This window comes from Gorilla gorilla, chromosome 21 (genome assembly GCF_029281585.2).
Source record: "Gorilla gorilla gorilla isolate KB3781 chromosome 21, NHGRI_mGorGor1-v2.1_pri, whole genome shotgun sequence".
Lineage (NCBI taxonomy): Eukaryota > Metazoa > Chordata > Mammalia > Primates > Hominidae > Gorilla > Gorilla gorilla.
This window is the reverse complement of record NC_073245.2, coordinates 75,046,179-75,070,138: the sequence shown is the minus strand read 5'-3', so window position 1 is coordinate 75,070,138 and position 23,960 is coordinate 75,046,179. Positions and strand designations below refer to the sequence as shown.

Genomic DNA, 23,960 nt, shown 5'->3' with positions numbered 1-23,960 from the left:
AAGGAGTCCTGAGCCCCCAGGCACAGGAAAACAACACTTAGAGAATCTCTAAGTGCTGCAGTGAGGGGGAGGCATGGCCAGAGCTGCTGAGGACGGCCAAGAGGACCCCCTCAGGAAGGGGTGCTCCCTGCCATCAGGACCCAGGAACCATGGCAGGCTCCTGACCACGAGGGCCCCAAGGCTCCTCCCCTCTCCCCCTAGGCCCCTACTCAGCCCCTCCATGGGCACTCAAATCCCTCAAGCTCTCAACCCGCCTTCTCCCTCCCCTACTGCTCCCCTAGCACCTGCCCTTCTCCTCTCCAGCCACTCTGAGCCCCTCATGTCCCTGGGGAGACCCCTCACTCCTGCACTCTCCCTTGCTCAGGCTCTGTCTCCCACTGGCCCACCTGCCTCCTCCTCCAGGCAGCCTTCCTGGACTGTTCAAGCCCAAGCAAATGCTTCTTTTGCTGAGCTCCACAGGGTGAGCCCAGTACTCCTAATCCTGAGGCCCAGGAGGCTTATGAGAAAGACCCCAGGGCACCACCCTGCAGACTCTACTGTCACCGGCCTCTTGTGGCTCAGGCTCAGGCAAGCAGGAGAAAAGCTTTTGGTGCCCTAAAAAGGAGCACAGCAGAGAGCCAGAGCCGCCCAACCAGGGATGGAGAATGACCCGGCCTTGGCAGGGGAGAATCGGAAACGGTGGGTCTGGGAGGTGCCTAGGAACCCTGATTTTCAGAGCAGAAGCCCTGGGGGTGAGGGTTCAGCTGCATCTTCTGTCTCCTCAGCAGCCTGCACGGGGCTGGGCCCGGGTGCAGTACTGCACCCGGGCCTATCTGTCCACTGCTAAGGCCTTGATGGGGACATGGCCCCCTCCCCGGCAACCACAGGACCCCTGGGCTGGCTAGAGGGGGCCATGGAGATCTCAGCTGAGCGGTCATGGGACCCCGGGCTCCCCGCTTCACTGAGCGTCCTCTGTGTTCAGCTCACAGATCAGGAGACTGAAGCTCAGGAGATAGCAGCTCAGGAGACGGCAAGGACTTTTGCCCACACAGGCCCCTCGGTGGTCACTAGGCCCTGCAGGGGGCCCACTGCTCCTCGAAGCACTAGGGAGGGCGGGTGGGCTGTGAGCAGAGGGATCCCGGTGCCCCCCACCCGCCAGCTTCTGGGACCAGAGCCCTGTAGACTTTGGTAAGAGGCCCAGTGCAGGCTGGCTGCTGCGTCGGTGCGTGTCTGAATGAATGAGTGAGTGAATGAGTGGGTGGGTGGGCACAGGCAGGCCCTCAACACTCAAGTCCACGTCGAGGCCCTTCGGCCACCTTTATTGAGAGATACACGGGGTTTGTTTTCACCACCTGCAGATGGCGGGAGTGGGGGTGGGCGTTTGAGCTGTGAGGGCTGCGCCGTCACCGGGGGCCGGCTCAGGGGCTCCGGACTCCATGACCGACGCACTCATGGCACGCAGGGCCAGCTTCCGGGGCCACATCATGACCTGGCCGCGAGCTAGTGATACGAGATCAGGTGTCGTGGGTGTGTCTGTGGTGCGTGGACACGTGTCCCTACCTACGGTAAGTGCACAGATAGGAGCATCAAGACATCAACGGGAAAAGCCGACTTCAGTCACAGCCACAGACCCCGCCCCAGAGACCCCACGTCTACCGAGGGTCTAGGGCAGTGGGGCATCCACTCTGCCCTCTCTCAGAGCACCATCCTGAGAGACACCATTCTGTCTGTTCCAGGGTGGGTCCTCCAGGACAGTCTCATCCAGCTGAGAGGGTGGAACGACCACATCTGTTTCTTAGATGGGGAAACCGAGGCTCAGAAATTATGGCCCAAGGTCCAGGAGCCCCAGAGAAGGGTCTGAGGCTGCCCTGTCTGGCTCTGAGTCCAGGTCCCCGTTCAGAGCCCAGCCTGAGGGGCCTTAGCATTTGCTAAACTCCGAGCCCACTCCTGAGCAGGGGTAGGGGCTGCGCTGACCTCTGGACATCCCTGGCTGGCAGCAAAGCTCCTCTGCCCAGAGCAGACCATGTCATGGGAGCTCTGTGGGGGAGGAAGGCCCCTCTGTGCTGGCCCTGTTTCCCTGGGGTTGGTGGCCCTTGGGCACTGGGAGGGCTGCCCGGCTGATGACCAGGCTTGCGGGGGCAAAGTTTGGCAGGAAGTGCAGCAAATGGGCCTGACTCCCCTGGGCCCCGTTCTTGGTGAGCCGAAGGGTCCTGTGATTGGAGAGGGATTTTGTGGGGTTCAAGGAACCCGTCAACTCAACAGCCAGATCCAAGCGACTGCAGATACTGTAGCATTCGACTCTCATTTCTCAGATGGGGAAACTGAGTCCAGAGAAGGCAAAGTGGCTGAACACAGCCCAAGACCAGGTGTCCGGGTCCCGGGTCGACATGGCCGGTGCAGGCAGGCAGCCCAGAGCCCATTTCCCTGAGGCAAAGGCTGCTCTGAGACAGGGAAATCCCTTGAAGAAAAGGCTGACTTTTGCTTCCTGTGGCTCCCAGCTCCTGGCTGGTCCCGGCCAGCTTCTCCTGGGACTGTCTTCTCTTAGGCTTAGGCGACCTTCTTAAGCCAGGGGCCTGGCTAGTCATTGCTCTGTGGAGCCTGGATCCTAGAGACCAAGGAGGCGCCAGCTTTTTCAACTGCTTGGAGGCTGGGGCCAGGGCTGCCGCCGCCAGAAGGTGACAAATGAGTCTGTGCCTCAGCCCAGGGCTGCCGGCCAGCGGTGCCTGGACACACCGCTCCTTCTCACCTGAAGCCTGAGTTCCTGGGATCTGGCATCTTACTCAGAGACCAGGCACCATCGCCCCTGTCCCACACTCCCCTTCTCAAGGCCCCACCCTGAAGCCAGCTCTGGGCCTGGCTCCAGACCTCAGCCTGCACAGCCACAAGCAAAGCACACGGAAGGCGCACCCCATCCTGGCCACGGCCACTTGGGCAGGTGCTGGAGACCAGGCCCCTGATCCGGCATCCCTTCTGCCGAGCCCGAGAGGCCACAGCTGAAGATCTTGAGGCTGAGGCCTGAGCCCCCTCCCATGTGGTGTCCTGGCAGAGCCCCTGGGCCTTGGCCTGGGTGAGGATGGGAGGGAGGAGGGGAGGCTGGGCTCTGGGCCATTCCAGGCCAGCCCATTTTTGTCCTTTTTGGGCTTGTGGTCCCCTCTGGGGGCTGCAGCTGCCTGCGGCGAGGGTGGTGGGAGGGACTCCCCACGGCGATGGGCTCCCAGCTTGCCAGGCCTGAAGGGGCGAGTCAGGGAGCTTTCTTGGAACTGCCTGAGGGAGGGGGGCATGGGTCTGCATGGCAGGGTCTGCACGTGAGGCCCAAAGCCACGGAGCCTGCGGGACTGGGGCTGGACTCCCCGAGCTAGACAGAGGGGGTGCAGGCCTCAGAGATGTGGACATGGGAACAGCAGCCGGGCCACCGGAGGCCCGGCCCCACCCAGCACCTTTCATTTCCTTCTCTGGAACCATCCATTAGTCTGAGAACAAAGAAAACTGCCTTTTGCCGCACACTAATTTCTCCTTGTTAGAGGCCCTTTTCCTATCTGGGAGAGGAGCGCTCTCTTGTTCTGGCTTTCAAAGAGGAGATGGGGGAGGGATGGGGAGGAGCTGGGGACAGGCCCGGGAGACACTAATGAGAAACACGGGTTGGGGGGTGGGAGGGGGTCCCAGGCCTCAGACTCCAGTGCAGGCTGGCCTCTGCCTGACCCCCATCAAGGCTCCCGGGTGGGGGCTGCTCTGTCTGTCGGGGGCAAGGACCCATGGCCGGGCTCCTCCTGGACACGTTCCGGGGCGCACAGCCTAGTACAGCGTCTCGCGGGTGGCATTGCTGGAGAGGGTGTGGTTGCTGGACACGCTGTTGGCCTTCCTCGAGAAGGCTGGCCTCTTCCTTCTGCGCCGCCACACAGGGCAGAGGCAGGCCAGTGTGGCCAGGAAGATGTGGCGGAAGTTGGCAGAGACGAGGTTGTACAGGATGGGGTTGATGGTGGAGCTGACGTAGAAGAGTGCATTGGTCACCATGTAGAAGTAGTGGTAGAAGTCATAGAGGAACCTGCGGGGAGAGAGAGGCGCTCAGATCCCAGAGAGAACTCTTGAGGGCCCCAAGGCAGGGTGACAGCCGGGGCCACAGCGGCTGAGGGACGTGGTGGTTCAGATGCTAATTAAAACACCCCTTGAGAATGGTTGTTTGGGGACATTTCATAACAAGCTCCAGGGTCTGGCTTCTCCTGAGCAGCTGCAAGTTCTGGTCGTGCTCCCGCCCAGCCTGGGCTGCTTCATTTTTTTTTTTTTTGAGACGGAGTCTCACTGTCTCCCAGGCTGGAGTGCAGTGGCGCGATCTCGGCTCACTGCAAGCTCCACCTCCCGGGTTCACACCATTCTCCTGCCTCAGCCTCCCGAGTAGCTGGGACTATAGGCACCCCCCACCACGCCTGGCTAATTTTTTGTATTTTTGGTAGAGACAGGGTTTCACCATGTTAGCCAGGATGGTCTCGATCTCCTGACCTCGTGATCCACCCGCCTCAGCCTCCCGAAGTGCTGGGATTACAGGCGTGAGCCACCGTGTCCCACCCAGCCTGGGCTTCTTTAGGTGGAGTGTGGGCTCTGCTTGTCCGTCCCTGCCTCTCCTTGCAGCTGCCTGCATTGCCCTTCGCAGCTCTGTGCATCCAAGGGTCCAGGGCTTGGCTGGTCCCAGCCTAACCAAACAGCCAGGGCAGGAACCCCCTCCACACCTCCCCAGCAGCCACACACCTTGCCCTCAGCTTGTTGCCTCCCCCCACAGTGATCTCACGCCCTCACCAGGCAGCTCAATTACTACCAGGCAGCCCTGAGTTTCAGAAGCTTTTGAGGGGGCCACACTCTCTTCCCCGTGCCTTCTCCTCCTCATTGGTCCTAGGTGCGCCCTCCCCAGTGGTTGTCACTGGAAGGAACCTTTTATTCTGGGATCTGGCAGCCCCACTGCACAGAAAAGGGCTCACAAGTAGGCCCCGAGCTGCCATCTCAGGATGGCCAGCTGGCAAGGCTGGCCTCTGGCTGGTGCCTGGGGCCTTGGATTTTGGGAAGGCTCTGCCATTTTTGGGTGAGAAGGGCTCCCTGCCCCTGAACTGTTGGTGCAAACAGTAGGGGTTTTGCCAGGCAGTGGGTGCCCCTGTGATCGGCCCCCATATCGTCCTGTGAGGCTCCTCTGGGAGGGTGCCCTGGAAGCTGCATCTGGTCTCCCGCTGACCCCACTCCATGTGTCTTTTCCCTTTGCTGACTTTGCTGTATAAGCAAAGCTTTGTCAGAATTGGCGCTCTTGCTGCGGTAAGTCACAGCCCTGAGTATAACTCCAGGCTGAGCCCTGTGGGTCCAACCTGGGTGGCCTTGGGGCTCTGACAGCTGCCATATGAGGAGGTGACACCCCCACCACGTCCCCAGCAGAGCCAGGGATATCTCTCTTTCACCTTCGGGAAACTGCCTGGGCCATCTCTCTTAGGACCAACTTTCTTTCTCTGCACCAGTCTGGCCTGAATAGCCCCTGCCTTGAACCTGTCCCTCCATGGCCTTCTCCCGGCCCCAGTCACAGCACAACCCTGCCCAGGGGGTCGCCGGGGGACTCACCACACCCCTGCCCTGAGTGGATCCCCTCAGCAGTGCCTGCCACACCCACCATCTGTTTTGGGAGCACTTACTTGTCCAGCACCCAACTTCCCAGTTCCCAGTTCCCAGTACTCACGGAGTCCACTGCTCATCCGAGATGTAGCAGAACATGAGGCGCCGCACGTGGTAGGGCAGCCAGCAGACCACAAAGGCGATGACCACTGCACCTGAGGCACAGAGACGTGGGCTCAGAGAGAGACCCACTGCACCTGAGGCACAGAGACGTGGGCTCAGAGACCCACTGCACCTGAGGCACAGAGGCGTGGGCTTAGAGACCCACTGCACCTGAGGCACAGAGGCGTGGGCTCAGAGACAGGACATGGGCTCAGAGACCCACTGCACCTGAGGCACAGAGGCGTGGGCTCAGTGGGGGAGACATGGGCTCAGAGACCAGACACAGGCTCAGAGAGGGAGAGACGTGGGCTTGGGGAGGGAGTATAAGCTCAGAGACAGGACACAGGCTCAGAGACAGGACACAGGCTCAGAGAGGGAGAGACATGGGCTGAGGGAGGTAGACACTGGCTCAGAGACATGGGCTTAGAGACACAGAGATATGGCCTCAGAGACAGACAGATGTGGCCTCAGAGAATGAGACACGTGGTCTGAGGGAGATGCAGGGAGACATCCCATGTTCATGGATTGGAAGACTTAATATCGTTAAGGTGTCAGTACTACCCAAAGCACTCTACTGATCCAACACAATCCATATCAAATTTCAAGAATGCTTTTGGCAGAAATAGAAAAATCTATGCTAAAATTCATATGAAATCTCAAAGGATCCTGGACAGCCAAAACAATCTTGTAAGAAAATAAAGTTGGAGGTCTTACACTTCTTGATTTCAAAACTTACTACAAAGTTACAGTGTGGTGCTGGCATAAAGATAGACACGTAGACCAAGGGAATCAACTAGAAATCTCAGAAACGAACCCTTACCTTTATGGTCAAGTGATCTTCACCAAGACCATTCAGTGGGGAAAGGCCAGTCTATTCAACAAAGGGTGTTAGGAAAACGGGACATCCACTTGTATGAAGGTGGATCCTCCCCGCACACCATATACAAAAATGGACTTGAAGTGGATTAAAGACCTGAACATAAGAACTAAAACCATAAAACTCCTAGGAGAAAACATAATTACTTTACAACATTGATTTTGGCAATGATTTCTTGGGTATGACACCAAAAGCACAGGCCACAAAAGAAAAAAGTAGATAAATTGAACAACATAAACACTGAATTTCTGTGTATCAAAGGATGCCATCAGGAGAGTGGAAGTCAGCTCACAGAAAGGGAGAAAATGTTTGCAAATCACATCTGATAATAAGTTAACCTTGAGAGTATAACTCCTAAAACTCAACATGAAAACAAACAATCCAGTTCACAAATGGGCAAAGGACTCAGACATTTCTCCAAAGAAGATACAAATGGTCAACAAGCACATGAAAGATGTTATTAATCATTAATCTTAAATCACTGGAGAAATGCGAATCAAAACCACAACGAGATGCCACCTCAAATCTATTAGGATGGCTACTATTAAAACAACAGGCACACACTGGGCCCAGGACACACCTTGGATGTTGGCAAGCCAGCCGTCCTGAGCTGGGGCTGGTCCTTAGGGTTCCGATAGGATGGGCGTTGCCCTGCTGTGGGCTTTACCAGCCCTGAGAGCTCCGTGTCCAAAGCCCTGGCTGGTTCCCATGAGCAGGGAAGGCCAAGCCCAGAGCCAGGCTCTCTTAGGGTAATGTGCTTGGCTATGGGCCTCTCCTGTGACTGGCCACACCCTCAAACAAGCCCTGAAAATGGGCCAGCACCAGGGAGGAGCTCAAGCCAAATGCTTCAGGCAAACCAAACTGAAGACCTGGGTCTCAGGCATGAAAGGGCTTAATTCTCTCCAGTTCCCATCACACTCTCCAAGCCCTGTGTGGTTGGCAGCGTCTGCCCTGCCCCTGCCCCACCTTCTTGCCAAGCACCTCCCACCACAGGGCCTTTGCTCCAGCCATCCCCTCGCCTGCAGCTCTTTTGCCCAGATGGGCTCCTGGTCCTTGGGACTTGCAGGATGCCACCTGCTCTGAGAGCCCCTCCCAGCTGCCAGATGTAGTCAGGGGTGGTGGTGGTGGTATTTTTTTCTTCATGCTCATCACTGGCTGAAGGTGCCTGGTGCCGGTGTTTGTGTCCTTGGTGGAGCTCCTGTTCCCCCAGAGTGCAGGGATGCCCCTGCCTCTGCTGCCTCCATGCCTGTGAGCAAGAATAGGCGAGACCCAGGGTGGGCACTCAGCCAACTGCTGAGCAAATGAATAAGTGAGCACGTGAGCAAGTGGACAAATGGACAGAGAGATGGATAGATGGAGGGAGGGAGGAATGGAACAAGGGAAGGAAGGAGGGATGGAAGGAGTGATGGATGGATGGAATGAGGAATGAATGGAGGGAGGGATGATGGATGGATGGAGGGAGGGAGGATGGATGGAGGGAGGGAGAGAGGGATGGATGGAGGGAGGATGGATGGAGGGAGGGAGAGAGGGATGGATGGAGGGAGGATGGATGAAGGGAGGGATGGAGGGAGGGAGGGAGAGATGATGGCTGGAGGGAGGGAGGATGGATGGAGGGAGGGATGGAGGGAGGGAGGGATGGAATGAGGGACGGAGGGAGGGAGGGATGATGGAGGGAGGGAGGATCGATAGACGGAGGGAGGGATGGATGGAGGGAGGGATGGAGGGAGGGAGGATGGATGAAGGGAGGGATGGAGGGAGGGAGGGAGGGAGGGATGATGGATGGAGGGAGGGAGTGATGGAGGGAGGGAGGGAGAGATGGATGGAGGGAGGGAGGATGGATGAAGGGAGGGATGGAGGGAGGGAGGGAGGATGGATGGAGGGAGGGATGGAGGGAGGGAGGGAGGGATGATGGATGGAGGGAGGGAGGATGGATGGAGGGAGGGAGGATGGATGGAGGGAGGGAGGATGGATGGAGGGAGGGAGGATGGATGGAGGGAGGGAGGATGGATGGAGGGAGGGAGAGATGGATGGAGGGAGGGAGAGATGGATGGAGGGAGGGAGAGATGGATGGAGGGAGGGAGGATGGCTGAAGGGAGGGATGGAGGGAGGGAGGGAGGGATGATGGATGGAGGGAGGGAGGATGGATGGAGGGAGGGAGAGATGGATGGAGGGAGGGAGGATGGATGAAGGGAGGGATGGAGGGAGGGAGGGAGGGAGGGATGGAGGGAGGGATGGAATTAGGGATGGAGGGAGGGAGGGATGATGGATGGAGGGAGGGAGAGATGGATGGAGGGAGGGAGGATGGATGAAGGGAGGGATGGAGGGAGGGAGGGAGGGATGGAGGGAGGGATGGAATGAGGGATGGAGGGATGATGGATGGAGGGAGGGAGGATGGAGGCAGGGAGGGAGGGATGGAGGGAGGGAGGGAGGATGGATGGAGGGAGGGATGGAGGGAGGGAGGGAGAGATGGATGGAGGGAGGGAGGATGGATGGAGGGAGGGAGGATGGATGGAGGGAGAGATGGATGGAGGGAGGGAGGATGGATGAAGGGAGGGATGGAGGGATGGAGGGAGGGAGGGAGGGATGGAGGGAGGGATGGAATGAGGGATGGAGGGAGGGAGGGATGATGGAGGGAGGGATGGAGGGAGGGAGGATGGATGGAGGGAGGGAGGGAGGGAGGATGGATGGAGGGAGGGAGGATGGATGGAGGGAGGGAGAGAGGGAGGGATGGAATGAGGGATGGAGGGAGGGAGGGATGATGGATGGAGGGAGGGAGGATGGATGGAGGGAGGGAGGATGGATGAAGGGAGGGATGGAGGGAGGGAGGGAGGGATGGAGGGAGGGAGGGATGGAATGAGGGATGGAGGGAGGGAGGGATGATGGAGGGAGGGATGGATGGAGGGAGGGAGAGATGGATGGAGGGAGGGAGGATGGATGAAGGGAGGGATGGAGGGAGGGAGGGAGGGATGGAGGGAGGGAGGGATGGAGGGAGGGAGGAAGGAAGGGAGGGAGAGGTAGAGGAATGAATGGAGGGAAGGAGGGAGAGAGGATGGATGGAGGGAGGGAGGATGGATGAAGGGAGGGAGAGATGGATGGAGGGAGGGATGGAGGGAGGGAGAGGTAGAGGAGGGAATGGAGGGAAGGAGGGAGAGAGGGATTGATGGATGGAGGGAGGGATGAAGGGAGGAGGGAGGGGTGGAGGGATAGAAGGAGGAAGGGATGGATGGATGGAGGGAAGGAAGGATGGATGGATGGAGGGAGGGAAGGATAGATGGATGGATGGATGGAGGGATGGAGTGCAGAATGGCACTCACCCCTCGGGGGAGCTGGCCCCCTTGGGTCTTGGCCTGACAGATCCATCCCTATGTCTTTAAACCTTGCCCAGGCTTGGGGTGGTTCAGCGCTCGCTGCCTTTGCTAGCCCTGGCCTGCCTCCCGCCCCTGGAGGGCCCAGAGGTTACGTACGTAGGACGCGCACGCCGTGCCGCAGGGCCTGGACCCTGCCAGGCTCGATGGCCATGCTGAATGTGCTGTGCTCGCCCCCGACCGTGCACACCTGGCCCTGCTCGGCCGCCTGGCGTACCATGACGGTCAGCTTGTTGGCGATGATGGTGTTCAGGACCGAGATGACTACCATGGGGAATATGAAGGACATGAAGGTGTTGACCTGCAGGAGAGGAAGGGGGAGGCTGTCAGAGCCAGCAGCGGGACTCATGCACCCTCAGCTGGGATGCCTGCCGTGCTGATTGGGGTGTCAGGCCTGCTCCGTGTGGGGTGCTCAGTCAACACAAGTTCAGGAGGTCCGGCCCTATCCCAGCTGCCCGGAAGACATGGCCACCCCTGGCTGCTGTTGTAAGCTGGCCCTCAGCCTGCCCCCGACCCTGCCTCTGACTGGGAAGAAGTTTGCAGACTCCCCCACTTTCATGAGCCCCTCCCGAGGGTCCCGCCTGTACACAGCAAGGAACACAACCACTGGGGTGTCCCAGCTGTGGCAAAGGCCCTAGGCTCTAGGTTCCCAGGTCTGGACATGTTGCGTCCATGGCTGAGGCCCACAAGCACGTGGCTGCCCCACCCCAAGGCCCGTCTTGTGGGAGAGCCAAGCCCTGGCCTTGTAGCTGTGTGCAGACAGTTCTCCTAGGTCCTGACAGCTCACACTAATAGAGGCCCCTTCCTCCCTCCCACCCCAGCTACCTCTCAGGGCATTGAAAGGTATAGGGCCCCTGTTATCAGGACCTGGAGCCCCCACTCCCCACCTCTAGCTTCCACATCAACCCGCAAGGCTGGATCATCATAGCTACCCTGCACCTGATCCGAGTCCTGGACAGGGTAGAGGTCCTGCCCAAAGACTCCGGCGCAAGGGAGGCTGTGCCTGGATTTGAGCCTGGCCTGAGCTGAGTCCCGCTCCTTCTGCGACTCCTGGCTGAGACGTGACTCTGTAGGCACTGGCAGGGTGGCTGTGACTTCCCCAGATGGGCAGTGGCCTAGCCTCCTCCTCAACCAGAGCTGCTGCTCAGAACAGGAAGGGGACATGTCTGCAGACTGGCAACAGCAGAACCAGCCAGGACGGCCATGGCCCGGCTTCCATTGGAGAAACCGGCACCCCTCCCTGGGGCAGTGGAATAACAGCCATCAATGGCTTTAAAATCTTCCTTGGCCTTCGGTTCTTTGTAAGATGCTCTTCTCTGCAAGCCAGATCTTGGCGTCTTTGGCTCCCACACTTGCGGGTTCGATCCTGTGCCGGGGAGGGAGGCTGCCCCCTCTCTGCCAAGCTGCCTGGGATCCTCATGCTGAATTTCTGATTCCAAGAAGCTTTTGGGTGTCTTGGAGAAGCGGCCTGTACTAGCTCTGTGGCTGGTGGCTGTGATTGCGGTAGAAAGTCCAGGGGTATCTGCCGTGGGATTCCCTGGGCTGGGCTGCAGGGGCCACCTCCCTCCCAACCTCCTGCCACAAGGGAGGGCAGAGCCACGTGGCCTCAACAGTCCAAGTCAGGATGGTCCCGGTGAGGACAATCCTCGCCGTGTCTCGCTAATGAAGGCGGCGGTGGCCATGGGACAGGGCAGCCACTGAGACGTGCTGGGGTCGTGGGAATGTCGGCAGGTTTTCTCCCTGGCCCTCTCTGGGCACCGGCTGAGGCACCTCTGGAGGTCCTTCCTGCTCCCATTGAAGCTCCCGGCTTCACTCAGAAGCACTCAGAGGCCTTCAGGAAGGAGGCGGCCTGAGTTTACCCTCACATTCCATTTGAGCAGAGTTCTGCTAACAGATCAGAGGACATGCATGGAGAGGGGGCACTCAAACCCCCGGGAGGCAGCATCCTGCACCTGCCAACCCAGCGCCCCTTGCTCGTGCCACCTGTGTGGGCTCCTGAGAGCCACCACCACCGCTGCTGACCCTGGCTGGGTGGCGGGTCTGTTCTGCCCTCCCCTGCTTGGGCGTCCGGATCTGAGGCCGTCCCGCGTCCCTCCTGTTCTCCTGCTCTGGCCGAAGTCCACCTTCTGCAGGACAACAAGGTGCTGGTGAGACTGGTGGCAGGTAAAAACTCCCTCTTCCCACTCCGGCTGCTGGGAGCGGGGACAGGGGAGGCCAGGCCCAGCCTCAGGAGACAAACCCATTCCCTGTGAGTCACCGCAGCCCGGGGATAGTTTAAACAGCACCAATGTATCCAACACAGATTTTAAATGTCAAAACATTTAAAATACCAACCTCACCGACACGGGCTGGCTGCAAAAATAGCTACCTCTGGGGGCTGGTGGGTTGTAGGGTCTGGCCCCGGCCCCCTGGCTGCCCCCGTTGGAGGATCCTGCCGTTTCCAGAGGGAGGGAGCAGAGTCTGCCGCAGGGCCACATGTGGGGACAGAGGCAGGGCCTTGCAGAGGAAGTCTGGCCCTCCCCCGCCTCCCCCACCTGCCCACCCTGGAGACTGAAGCCGAGTAGGATTGGGGGGTGAGGGGAATGCACCCCGACTCCTGGGGCCGGCCTTCTCTTCCCAGACACACAGCTGGAAGCAGGGGCTTTGGCTTGCGCCGTCCTTTCCTGTAATCTCTCCCGCTCTGGGTAAGGAGCTGCCCCCGACCTCCACAACAAGCAAAGGGAGCACGTCCATCGGCAGCGCGGGGACTCGGAGGAAAGCCCGCGATGCTGCTGGGGGTGAGGGGAGGTGAGGGGAGGACTGAGCGAGGGGAAGGATAGGCCCCTTCCTGGACAGAAGGACCCGTTGAGATCACGTCTGTACATCCAGTCCCTATAAAACGCGGGAGCTGTTGCGCATAGACACACGGACTCTACAGTTCAAGTGGGAAATAGTCTCAGAATGGCCAGAAAGGCTCTTGAAAGGCAGCGTGGCAGGTCGCTAGGACAAGGGAGCGTCAGCCTTGCCAGCCACTGGGATGTACCTGAGTGTCACTGAGAGTGACCTTAATGAGGAGAATTTGGCACCGACAGTGCCGATCAGACAGAAGCTCCATCTGTGATGGAGACAGCATCCAGATCATCGGGGAGAAGACTGGCCACCCAGGCATGGCGCTGGACGGCTGACGGCCTGGACCACAGGAAGCTGGGTCCTCAGGGCCCCTGTCCCACCCGCCTCCTTCCCCTGGGGAGCCGTGCACCCTCCATCCCGCTGGCATGTGGCCCAGACCTGGCCAATCAACACATCCCAAAAGGCCTGGGTAGGCCCTCATTGGACAGGTCAGCCAAACATTTGCATCAATCACATTTGTCTGATGAGGGCCAGCCCCAAACCTTTGCTAGACACCAACTTTGCCTGGGCTCACTGAGCAGGAAATGCATCCGTGGCCATCAGTGCCGTTTTCCTACCTTTTAGAGAAGACCTGCCTAAGAATGAAGCCAGCACTGGTGAAGCGGGGCACCCCATGACATTGTTTGTGCTCCTGGGTCAAGCTGTGCCTGCAGCTATTATTCTTGGACGTTCAGTGTGTCTTGAGTGAAATAAATATTCCTTTTCTTAAGGGATAAGACAATTTGACTTAGTTCCTGGAGTTCGTACCCTAACTCATAGAGATCTTACACCAAAAAAATTCCACATGGTGAGAAGATTAAAACCTAAAACCAAAAACCGTAACATTACTATAAGAAATCATGGAAGTTTTAAATTTAAATGTATATATTTTTAACCTTTTCCCCCAGCTTTTTTGAGGGATAATTGACAAATAAAAATTGTATCTATTGGCCAGGTACCGTGGCTCATTCCTGTAATCACAGTATTTTGGGAGACTGAGGCAGGAAGATCCCTTGAGGCCAGGAGTTTGAGACCAGTCTGGGCAACACAGTGAGACCCCATCTCTACAAAAACTAAAAAAAATCATCCAGGCATGGTGGCATACGCCTATAGTGCCAGCTACTTGGGAGGCTGAGATGGGAGGATTGTTTGAGCCCAGGAGTTTGAGGCTACAGTGAGCTATGACTTCGCCACTGCACTCCAGCCTGGGCAACAGAGTGAGACGCCCATGGCAAAAAATTTGTATCTATTGACTGTGTACAATGTGATGTTTTCATCTATGTATACATTGTGAAATGATCACCGCCATCGAGCTAATGAAACGTCCGTCACCTCACATAGTTACCCCCGTTGATTATGGTGGGAACACAAGATTTATTCTCTGAGGACATTTTGAGTGTGCAATGCAGTATTGTTTTTTTTTTTTTTTTTGAGACAGAGTCTTGCTCTGTTGCCCAGGCTGGAGTGCAGTGGCGTGATCTTGGCTCACTGCAAGCTCTGCCTCCGGGGTTCACGCCATTCTCCTGCCTCAGCCTCCTGAGTAGCTGGGACTACAGGCGCCCGCCACCATGCCCAGCTAATTTTTTTGTATTTTTAGTAGAGATGGGGTTTCACCATGTTAGCCAGGATGATCTTGATCTCCTGACCTCGTGATCCGCCCGCCTCGGCCTCCCAAAGTGCTGGGATTACAGGCGTGAGCCACCGCACCCGGCCGCAATGCAGTATTGTTAACTCTGATCCTCACACCATACCTCAAAGCTCCGGAACCGGAACGTACTCGCCTTATAACTGAAACTTTGCAGCCCTTGATCGTCCTCTCCCCGTTCCTCGTTCCCCTCCCCCAGCACTCAGTGCTCTGCTCTCTGTCTTCTCGAGTTTGGCTTTTTCAGATTCCACACATAAGCGAGATCACACAGCATTTGTCTTTCTGCGCTTGGCTTATTTCACTTAGCATAATGCCCCCAGGTTCTTTGCGGCTACCGCAAATGACCAGATCTGCTTATTTTTCAAGACGGAGCAGCACTCTGCTGTGTATCTGCACCACGCTCTGTCGATCTGCGGGTCTGCTGAGGGACACCTGGGTTGATTCCGTGTCTTGGCGATTGTGAACAGTGCCGCAGCGGACAGGGGCTCGCAGGGATCTTTTCAAGATCCGGATTCCGCTTCCTTTGCATAAATACCCAGAAGTGGGATTGCTGGATCCTGCGGTGGTTCTACCTTTAATTTTTTTGAGGAGCCCCCATCCTGTTTTCCGTAACAGCTGTACCCATTTAATACATTCCCACGAACAGTGCACCGGGGTCCCCTTTTCGTCACATTGTCCCCACCACGAGTTATCTGCCGGCTTTTTGATGATCGCCATCCTAACAGGTGTACAGTGATAGCTCACTGTGGTTTTGATTTGCAGTTTCCTGATGACTAGTGGTGTTGAGCACCTTTTCAGAAACCCATTGGCCATATGTAGCTCTTCTTTGGAAAAATGTCTACTCAGGCCCCTTTTCCATTTTTAAATGGGTTATTTTTCTCCCATTTTGTAGAGACTGTCTTTTCATTTTGCTGTTTCTTTTGCTGTGCAGAGACTTTTCAATTTAATGTAGTCTCATTTATGTTGCTTTTGTTGCCTGTGTTTTTGCTGTCAGAAAAAAATCACTGCCAAGACCAATGTCAAGAAGATTTTCTTCTATGTTTTCTCCTAGCAGTGTTATAGTTTCAGGTTTTATGTTTAGATCTTTAATCCACTTTGAGCTGATTTTTTTTTTGCATGGTGTGAGATAAGGGTACAATTTCAGGCTCTCGAGTAGCTGGGACTACAGGCACCTGCCACCACACCTGGCTAATTTTTTGTATTTTTAGTAGAGACGGGGTTTCACCGTGTTAGCCAGGATGGTCTTGATCTCCTGACCTCGTGATCCGCCCGCCTCGGCCTCCCAAAGTGCTGGGATTACAGGCGTGAGCCACTGCGCCTGGCCTACAATTTCATCCTTTTGCATGGGGATATCCAGTTTTCCCATCACTGTTTGAGGAGACTGCTTTTTCCCCATTGTGTATTGGTGCCCTTGTGTCTAAGTCCATTTTATGTTGCTTATGACAGAAGACCTGAAACTGGGTAATTTATAAAGAAAAGTCAGGTATTTATCATGGTTATGGAGGCTGGGAAGTCCAAGGCCCAGGGGATGCGACTGGTGAAAGCCTTCTTGCTGGGGGGACTCTCAGAAAAGTTCCGCCGTGGCGTGGGGCATCGTGTGCAGAGGGGGCAGAGCATGCTAGCTCAGGTCTCTCTTTCTCTTCTTATAAAGCCACCAGCTCCCCTTGTGTGATTGCCCCTTAATCCATTAACTCATTTATTTATGAATGGATTAATCCATTCATGAGGGTCCAGTCCTCACAGATCCCATCACCTCTGAAAGGCTCTACCTCTCAATCCTGCCACACTGGGGATGAAGTTTTAATAAGATTTAGAGGAGACATTCAAACCATAGCACCTTGTCAAAGATGATTTGACTGTACGAAAGTGGGTTTGTTTCTGGGCTCTCTGTTCTGTTCCGTGGGTCTATGTGGTACTAGTACCATGCTGTTTTGATTACTATAGCTTTGTAATATAAAAGGAAATTAGGAAGTGTGATGCCTCCAGTTTTGTTCCTCTTTCTTAATGTTGCTTTGACTATTTGAGGTCTGTTGTGGTTCACTATGAATCCTAGGATTTTTTTTTCTATTTCTGTGTAAAATGTCATCGAAATTTTGATAGGGATTGCACTGAATCTGTAGATCACTTTGGGTAGTATGAAAATTTTAACAATATGAATTCTTGCAATCCATGAAGTATCTTTCCATTTATTTGTGCAATTTCTTTCATCATGTTATATTCAGTGTACAGGTCTTTTACTTCCTTGATTAAATTTACTCTTTTTGATGCTATTGTAGATGGGATTGTTTTCTTTCTTTTTTTTTTTTTTGAGACAGATTCTCATTCCTGTTGCCCAGGCTGGAGTGCAATGGCACAATTTTGGCTCACTGCAACCTCCGCCTCTCAGGTTTAAGCAATTCTCCTGCCTCAGCCTCCCAAGTAGCTGGGATTATAGGCACACACCACCACGCCCAGCTAATTTTGTATTTTTAGTAGATACTGGGTTTTGCCATGTTGGCCAGGCTGGTTTCAAACCCCTGACCTCAGGTGATCCACCCACCTTGGGCTCCCAAACTGCTGGGATTACAGGTGTCAGCCACTGCGCCTGGCCCTCTTGATTTCTTTTTGGGATAATTCATTGCTAGTGTATAGAAACACAACTTATTTTCCTATGCCAATTTTGTATCCTGCAACTTTATTGAATGTGTTTATTAGTGCTAACAGTTTTTTTTTGTTTTTGTTTTTGTTTTTGTGGAGTCTTTAGGGTTTTCTATACATAAGTTCATGTCATCTGCAGAGACAATTTTACTTCTTCCTTTCTGATGTGAATGCCTTTTACTGCTTTATCTTGCTTAATGGCTCTGGCTAGGCCTTCCAGGACCATGTTGAGTAGAGCATCCTTGCTTTGCCTGACCTTAGAGAAAAAGCTTTCTACTTCTTACCACTGAGCATGGTGTTAGCTGTGGGTCTGTCATACGTGGCCTTTGCACTGAGTGTGGTGTTAGCTGTGGGTCTGTCATACGTGGCCTTTACACTGAGTGTGGTGTTAGCTGTGGGTCTGTCACACTTGGCCTTTATTGTGTAGCATGCATTCAACACCCAGTTTGTTGAGTGTTTTTATCATGAAAGGATGCTGAGTTTTGTCAAATGCTTTTTCTGTATCAAATGAGATGATCAAATGGCTCTTGTCCTTCCTTCTGTTCATATGGTGATTCACATTTACTGATTCGTGTGTGCTGAACCGTGTTTGCATCCCAGGGATAAATCCCACCTGCTCATGGTGGATGAGCCTTTCAACATGCTGTTGAATGAAGTTTGCCAGTATTTTGTGGAAGATTTTTGCCTCTTAGTTCTTTTCTCATAGCGTCCTTCTCTGGCTTTGGTATCAGGGTAATGCTGACCTTGTAAGATGAGTTAGAAAGTGTTCCTTCCTCTTCACATTTTCGGAATTGTATAAGGACTAGTGTTAATTCTTCTTTAAATGTTTGTAGCATCCATCGGCGAAGCAACCTGGCCCTGCCCTGGGGTTTTCTTTTTTGGGAGGTTTTTGGTAACTGATTCCATCTCCTTCTTTGTTATTGGTCCTTTCAGATTTTCCATTTCTCACGATTGACTCTAGGAAGCTTGTGAGTTTCTAGGAATGTATCCATTTTTTCCAGGCTGTCCAGCTGGTTTGTATAAAATTGTTCACAGTTTATTATGATCCTTTTGATTTCTGTGGCATCTTGTAAAGTCTCCTCTTTCATTTCTGATTTTAGCTATGTCTTCTCTCTTTTTTCTTGGTTAGTCTAGCTTCCCTCCACCTTTCTCCCTTCCTCCCTCCCACAAACATCACTGCCTTGGAGAAGGCATAGGAGCCCCTGCCGTCAGAGGTCTTGGATCCTGGGGAGGAGAGACCACTGAAAGAACCACCTGCAGTGACTTCAGGGCCAATAAGAGCTACAGACACAGCGATGCTGGTGGCAGCCTGGCTGCAGTAGTGCTCGGGGTTCCGGGAAGGCCTCTGCTTGGAGGTGACTTCTCATCTCTGACCTGATGGCACCCACAAGCCTGCAGGGACCCTGAGCTATCCTGGCAGACGGTCCAGCAAACTCACGGACCTGAGAACTCAGCAGGTGAGAACTGAACAGGAAGCAGACAGCCAGGCTAGGGTAGTGTGGGGGCTTGGTGGTGACCCGCCGGGCGGCAGCCTTGACCTTCCCCCTGGCTGACCCCTTCTCTGACCCCTGCTAGTGTGGCCCCTGTCCCTGCCCAGGCTGAGCGTCTACCTCTCTAGGCGTCTCAGCCCTGGCCACATAGGGTGGCCTTGAGGGACTTTGTCCAATGGACTCAAGCAGCTTGAAAGCCATGCAGGGCCGGCCAGAGGATGCCTCAGCGCCACTGATGCCACAGCACCCTGGCGCCTTTCGATTTGTCTCTAAAGAGAGCAGGGAGTCACCTGGCCCAGCCCCATGAATATTCTGGGGGACGCGTGGTGGCTGGGACTCCCAGGCCGCCTGGCTTTGCAATTCCAAGCAGCAGGGGAGGGTCATGGCCAACAGCAGGGAAGCCCTGGGGACGGCGAGGCTGTTCAGCAGCTGTAGAGAAGGCCATCCAGTCCCAGCGAGGTCCACGCCAAGCTGGATTTGGAGGTGAGACAGAATATGTGTCTCTGTCTGTCTTTGTATCTTTCTCCTGTGATGTCTCTGTGTTTTTCTCTGTGTTTTTCTGTGTCTCTGTCTCCTTGTATGTTTTCCTTCCTGTGTCTGTCTCTGTGTCTCTGTTGTGTCTCTCTGTATATCTGTGTGTTTTCCTCTGTGTCTCTCTGTCTTTCACTGTTTTCCTGTGTCTGTCTCTGTCTCTGTTGTTTCTGTGTCTCTATCTCTGTATCTCTGTGTCTCTGTTCTCCTGTGTCTCTCTCTGTCTGTTTTCCTGAGTCTGTGTCTCTATCTCTATATCTCTGTGTCTCTGTCTCTATCTCTGTCTCTGTTTTCTTGTGTCTCGGTATCTCTGTGTCTCTGTATCTCTGTCTCTGTGTCTCCCTGTGTCTGTTTTCCTCTATGTGTCTGTTTCTCTGTCTCTGTGTCTCTCTCCATGTCTCTCTGTGTCTCTGCTTTCCTCTCTGTGTCTCTCTCTCTGTCTTTGTGTCGCTGTCTGTCTGGGTCTCCCTCTGAGTCTGGTGTGTGTACCAACATCCTCAGGTGGCAGGAACTGGCTGGGCCACCCTCCCTGGAGCTGGCTGGGTAGCTGGGCTCTGGGCCATGGGCCTCAGTGGCTGGGTCTGAGGTTTTAGGGGTGGATGTTCCAGAGCAGAAGGTCATGGTGGGAGACAGGGGTGTCTGCTGTGACAGCTGTGGTGGTCTGGAGGTGGGGCTGCCTCCATGGGAATCTCATTCATGCTTCTGGCAGTATCCTCTGCTGTGTGCACCCCTCAGCTGCCACCCCTTGCCTCCTAGCCCTGTCTGGGTCTGGGAATGGCGTTTGAGTTGTTGGTAGGGCCTCAAGCCTCTCGGAAGCAGCCGAGTGCCTGGGGTTTGGTGCCAGAAGGGGGGGCCTGGCTTGTTCCCTGGCCAGCTGTGAGCTCGGCAGTCCTCCTGGGCCTCAGCCTCATTTCTCTCTTTTTTTTTTGTGAGACTGAGCTTTGCTCTTGTTGCCCAGGCTGGAGTGCAGTGGCGTGATTTCTGCTTATCACAACCTCCGTCTCCCAGGTTCAAGTGATTCTCCTGCCTCAGCCTTCCTGAGTAGCTGGGATTACAGGCATGTGCCACCATGCCTGGCTAATTTTGTATTTTTTTTTTTTTTTTTTTGAGACGGAGTCTTGTTCTGTCACCCAGGCTGGAGTGCAGTGGTGTGATCTCAGCTCATTGCAAGCTCCACCTCCCGGGTTCATGCCATTCTCCTGCCTCAGTCTTCCCAGCAGCTGGGACTACAGGTGCACGCCGCCATGCCTGGCTAATTTTTTTGTATTTTTAGTAGAGACAGGGTTTCACCATGTTAGCCAGGATGGTCTCGATCTCCTGACCTCATGACCCGCCCACCTCGGCCTCCCAAAGTGCTGGGATTACAAACATGAGCCACTGCGTCCAGCCCCTCAGCCTCATTTCTAAAAGAGCGAGCCTAGAGGTGCTGCCTCAGTTCCTGGAGCACTGACTGTGCTCCCTTGGGTGTGGGAAAGGAAGCAAATTGGGGGGCACAGGACCGCGGCTTGGGAGGCTGGGATGGGACACGTTGGGGCGATGGCTGGTGGGGCTGGACCTATGGGAGGGACAGCCTGGCCTCTGCCCCCTTGCATTTGTAATTTTGATGGGGAGGATGGAGGTGGAGTGAAAGGTTAGATAATGAAACAGCAGGTGTGTTAGGGGGATCTGGATGGGGGCGCAGCCTCTGGGTGGTTGGTCTGAGCTTGGCCGTGGAGACCAGGTGGGGAGCGGGAGGGGTGCACACGGTATGCCTGCCCACAGGTGAGGGCACAGCCAGACAGCAGGAGGGTGCCCCCGACACAGGCTCCAGACAGCCGGCCTCAGCCCCTCGACCTCAGGCAGGGTGTTCTCACCTCGCTTTTCAAGAGCAATTGCTTGTTTTGTATTCTGCCTTTCTCTCTAATTCATCCCATTGTGTTTAGATCAAGAGACAGCCCCAGACTGGCACACTGCTTCCCGGCTCTGCAGCCAGCCTGTGCTGAGTGGGAAGGTGCAAAACCCTTTTGCTTTGCAGAACCCAGAGGCTTTGTAAGATGGCTGCAGAGGCTGCGGGGCGGGTGGGAGGGGAGGCTCCTGTCCACACCCTCCCAAGGGGGTGACCGCTGGGGTGGCCTTGCTGGGCTGGCAGGGGATCGCCCCCTCCCTAAGCAGATGACCAGCCCCAGCAGGGCCCAGGCTCACGGACGGTCTCTTCTAACCTCCCAGACAGACTCCAGGTGGAGAGGCCCCCGCTAGACCCAGCAGACACTGACTTGGGAGCAACCCTCAGGGTTCTCATGACCCCGACCTGCCTTCCCCACCACAGCTGAGGCCAGGAACGACGGCAGAGTTAATTCAGAAACGCTGTGTGCCAGGGCCGTCGGCACAGGCTTGTTCAAAACACCAATGATTGGTGAACAACTCAAAGGCTTACCCTTTGGGGCTGGTCGCCATGTCACGACGCACCCACACCACGGGGCACTCAGCTGACTGGACCGGGGGCAGGGAGCAATGTGGCAATGGGGAGCAATGAGGCAATGGGTGGGCCTGAGATGGCCGGGATATGTGTCCAGCAGGGGCGGCTCCGTGCTCCCCTCCCAGCCGACTCTCTGGATTGGAGCCTACCGAGCTGATTTGGGGAGAGGGCAGGGTAGCTGGGAGGGTCTCAGGTGTGTCCCCCAAAAGCTAGACTCCCACAGTGAACTACCTACACAAACAAAGCTAAACTCAGAGAATGTTCCACTTGCCTGTGCTGTGGGTATGTCCTGTGACAGGTGCCCTGGGATGAACAGGAACCCCACGGCCACACCAAAGCCACTGTGACCACCTCACAGCCCTGGAACTGGGGAAACACTGCGGGGGAGGGATGGGAACCCTGGTGGGTCTCTGCTCCCCATGCCAGAGGTGGGGTGCCAGGGCCAAGAGAGCAAAGGGGTCTTTAAGGTGACACAGCCCAGCGCTTTCCAGGAGTGAGGTCATCCAGGAGGCTCTGACCAGTGGCTGTCCTCAGAGGAGACACCATGGAGGGACCCAGGGAAAAGCAGCGGCCACCCACAGGACACCTGAGACCTAGAGCCCTGTGTAAACAGGTGTCTGGGGAGCAGAGGACGGAAGGCATAAAGAACTGCCAGTGTGACCTTGTTCTAGAAGGTTCTGGTAGTGGCCAGCTTGGGATACTGTGCTGTCCCTCAGTCCCCAGTCTCTTTCCTCGGTCCTCCCTCCCAGGCATCTAAGCAGTACCAGGCCCAGCTCGAGATGCTGCTGGGATCTGGAATGCAAAGCTGTGGGACTTGCTGCCCAGTGGGGACACGCCTGACTCATGGTGGATGGGGGCCTGGAAAGCCGTACATTGCCGTGTGGTCAGCAGTGACCACAGACCTGGCCTGAGGAGGAGCCCACACACCACCTCCTGGAACGCCAGCATTTCTGAGTCCCTGAGGGCAGGACTGGAGAGTGAACAGGCGTGTGACCTGGAGGGGCCGTGTGAGCCACCTCGGTGTCTGTGAGACCACTGTGGGGAGGGGATGAAATGGACGGCGCAGCTTCCGGCTAGTACTTGGCCCATCACGACCCCGTCCACGCCTCCATCAGAGAGCTCTGATGTGCAGGTTTTGGCTCAGTATTAAAAATAACAGTTTGAATTCCTCTAACCTTCACTTTCTAGCTGACATCGACTGTCCTGGGGTCTACACATACTCTGTGTGCACCACCTCAGGCACACAGGTCTCATCTGTGAGGCAGAGGCTCCTGTCAGGCTCCTTCTGTAGATAAAGAAACCCAGGCACAGTTGTGAACCCAGGGGCCTGATCCCACAGCCTGAGCTCTCACTTCCTCCATCAGCGGCCATCCTACAAGCAGATCCTCATCCCCACTGGTGAAGCTTTGTGGCATGTGCCTCACCTGAGCAGATGCCTTCTGTGGGCCATTGCCAGGTTTTGAGAGCATCTAGTCCAAGGCTGTGGCTCCTTGGCGACCTCTCAGGGACTGAGCCTGCCCCACAGCCTCTGTCCATGGCTCCTCCACTCTGCTCCCTGCACTTTTCTTCTGGCTTGGAATTTCTGGGAGAGGCTCAAGAGAATGCCAGAGCCCCAGGGAGCCTCATGGGTTCAGTACCATGGACAGTGCCCAGGCATGCTCGAAGGGGCGCACAGACACGGGGCGGGAGGAACATGGTGTGGGGCAGGGGGCCGGTGTAGGGACCCCCAAGCCAGCTAGGGGCAAGGACCCCATCAGGAGAACTCTGGCCACCTGCAGACCCCTCCTCTGAGCGGGGCTGGTGAGTCACCCATCACCTCTGCAAGAGGTTTGCCCTCCTCTCCTCTTCCAGGCAGCAGGGAGCCCTGAGTGTGGGAGTTGGAATCTTTTCCCTCCTGATTGCTGGAGCTATAGAGGCCATTGTCTGAGTGGGGACTTGGCAGAACAGAAGCCCCTGGAAGCCACATCCTGTCTGTGCCCGGCTGAGCTGCTGGACTGGCAGCAGCCTGGCTGCCGAGAGACCACTGACTTAGCCCAGAGGGCCTTAGTCGGATTAGGGAAAGAGCCTTCCTGACACCCTTGCCTGCTCTACCTGTGCTGGGCAGGTGCCCTCCAGGACAGGAGGAGGGGAGGCCCCTGGCGCTCAGCCCCGGGAATGGCCCTCCCCTCGCTGAGCCTGGCTGGGGCCCAGAACCCCGGTGTGCCCCACTAGTCACTCTGAGGGCAGTGCTGGGGTGGCGAGTTGCTTTTCAGCTGCTCCAGAACTTCTCAAGAGTAAATCACAGGCAGCGGCAGGTGACAGCCAGCAGTTGAGGCTGCGGCTGAGGCTGCGGCTGAGGCTGCGGGCTGCAGGTCTCTGCCATGTTTTCAAA

The 23,960-nt window shown here is 55.8% G+C and overlaps 1 protein-coding gene across 1 annotated transcript in view; it reads right to left on the bottom strand.

Moving 5' to 3' along the window:
• Positions 1-1,271: 1,271 nt before the first annotated feature.
• Positions 1,272-23,960, bottom strand: part of NTSR1 (neurotensin receptor 1) — a 54,522-nt gene continuing 31,833 nt past the window's right edge. Inside the window, exons 2-4 of the mRNA XM_004062499.5 lie at positions 10,063-10,264; positions 5,684-5,774; positions 1,272-4,021 (exon numbers count right to left, since the gene is read on the bottom strand). Of these exons, the coding sequence (XP_004062547.1) occupies positions 3,772-4,021; positions 5,684-5,774; positions 10,063-10,264 (543 nt within the window). The 3' untranslated portion in view covers positions 1,272-3,771. The remainder of the gene's footprint in view (positions 4,022-5,683; positions 5,775-10,062; positions 10,265-23,960) is intronic.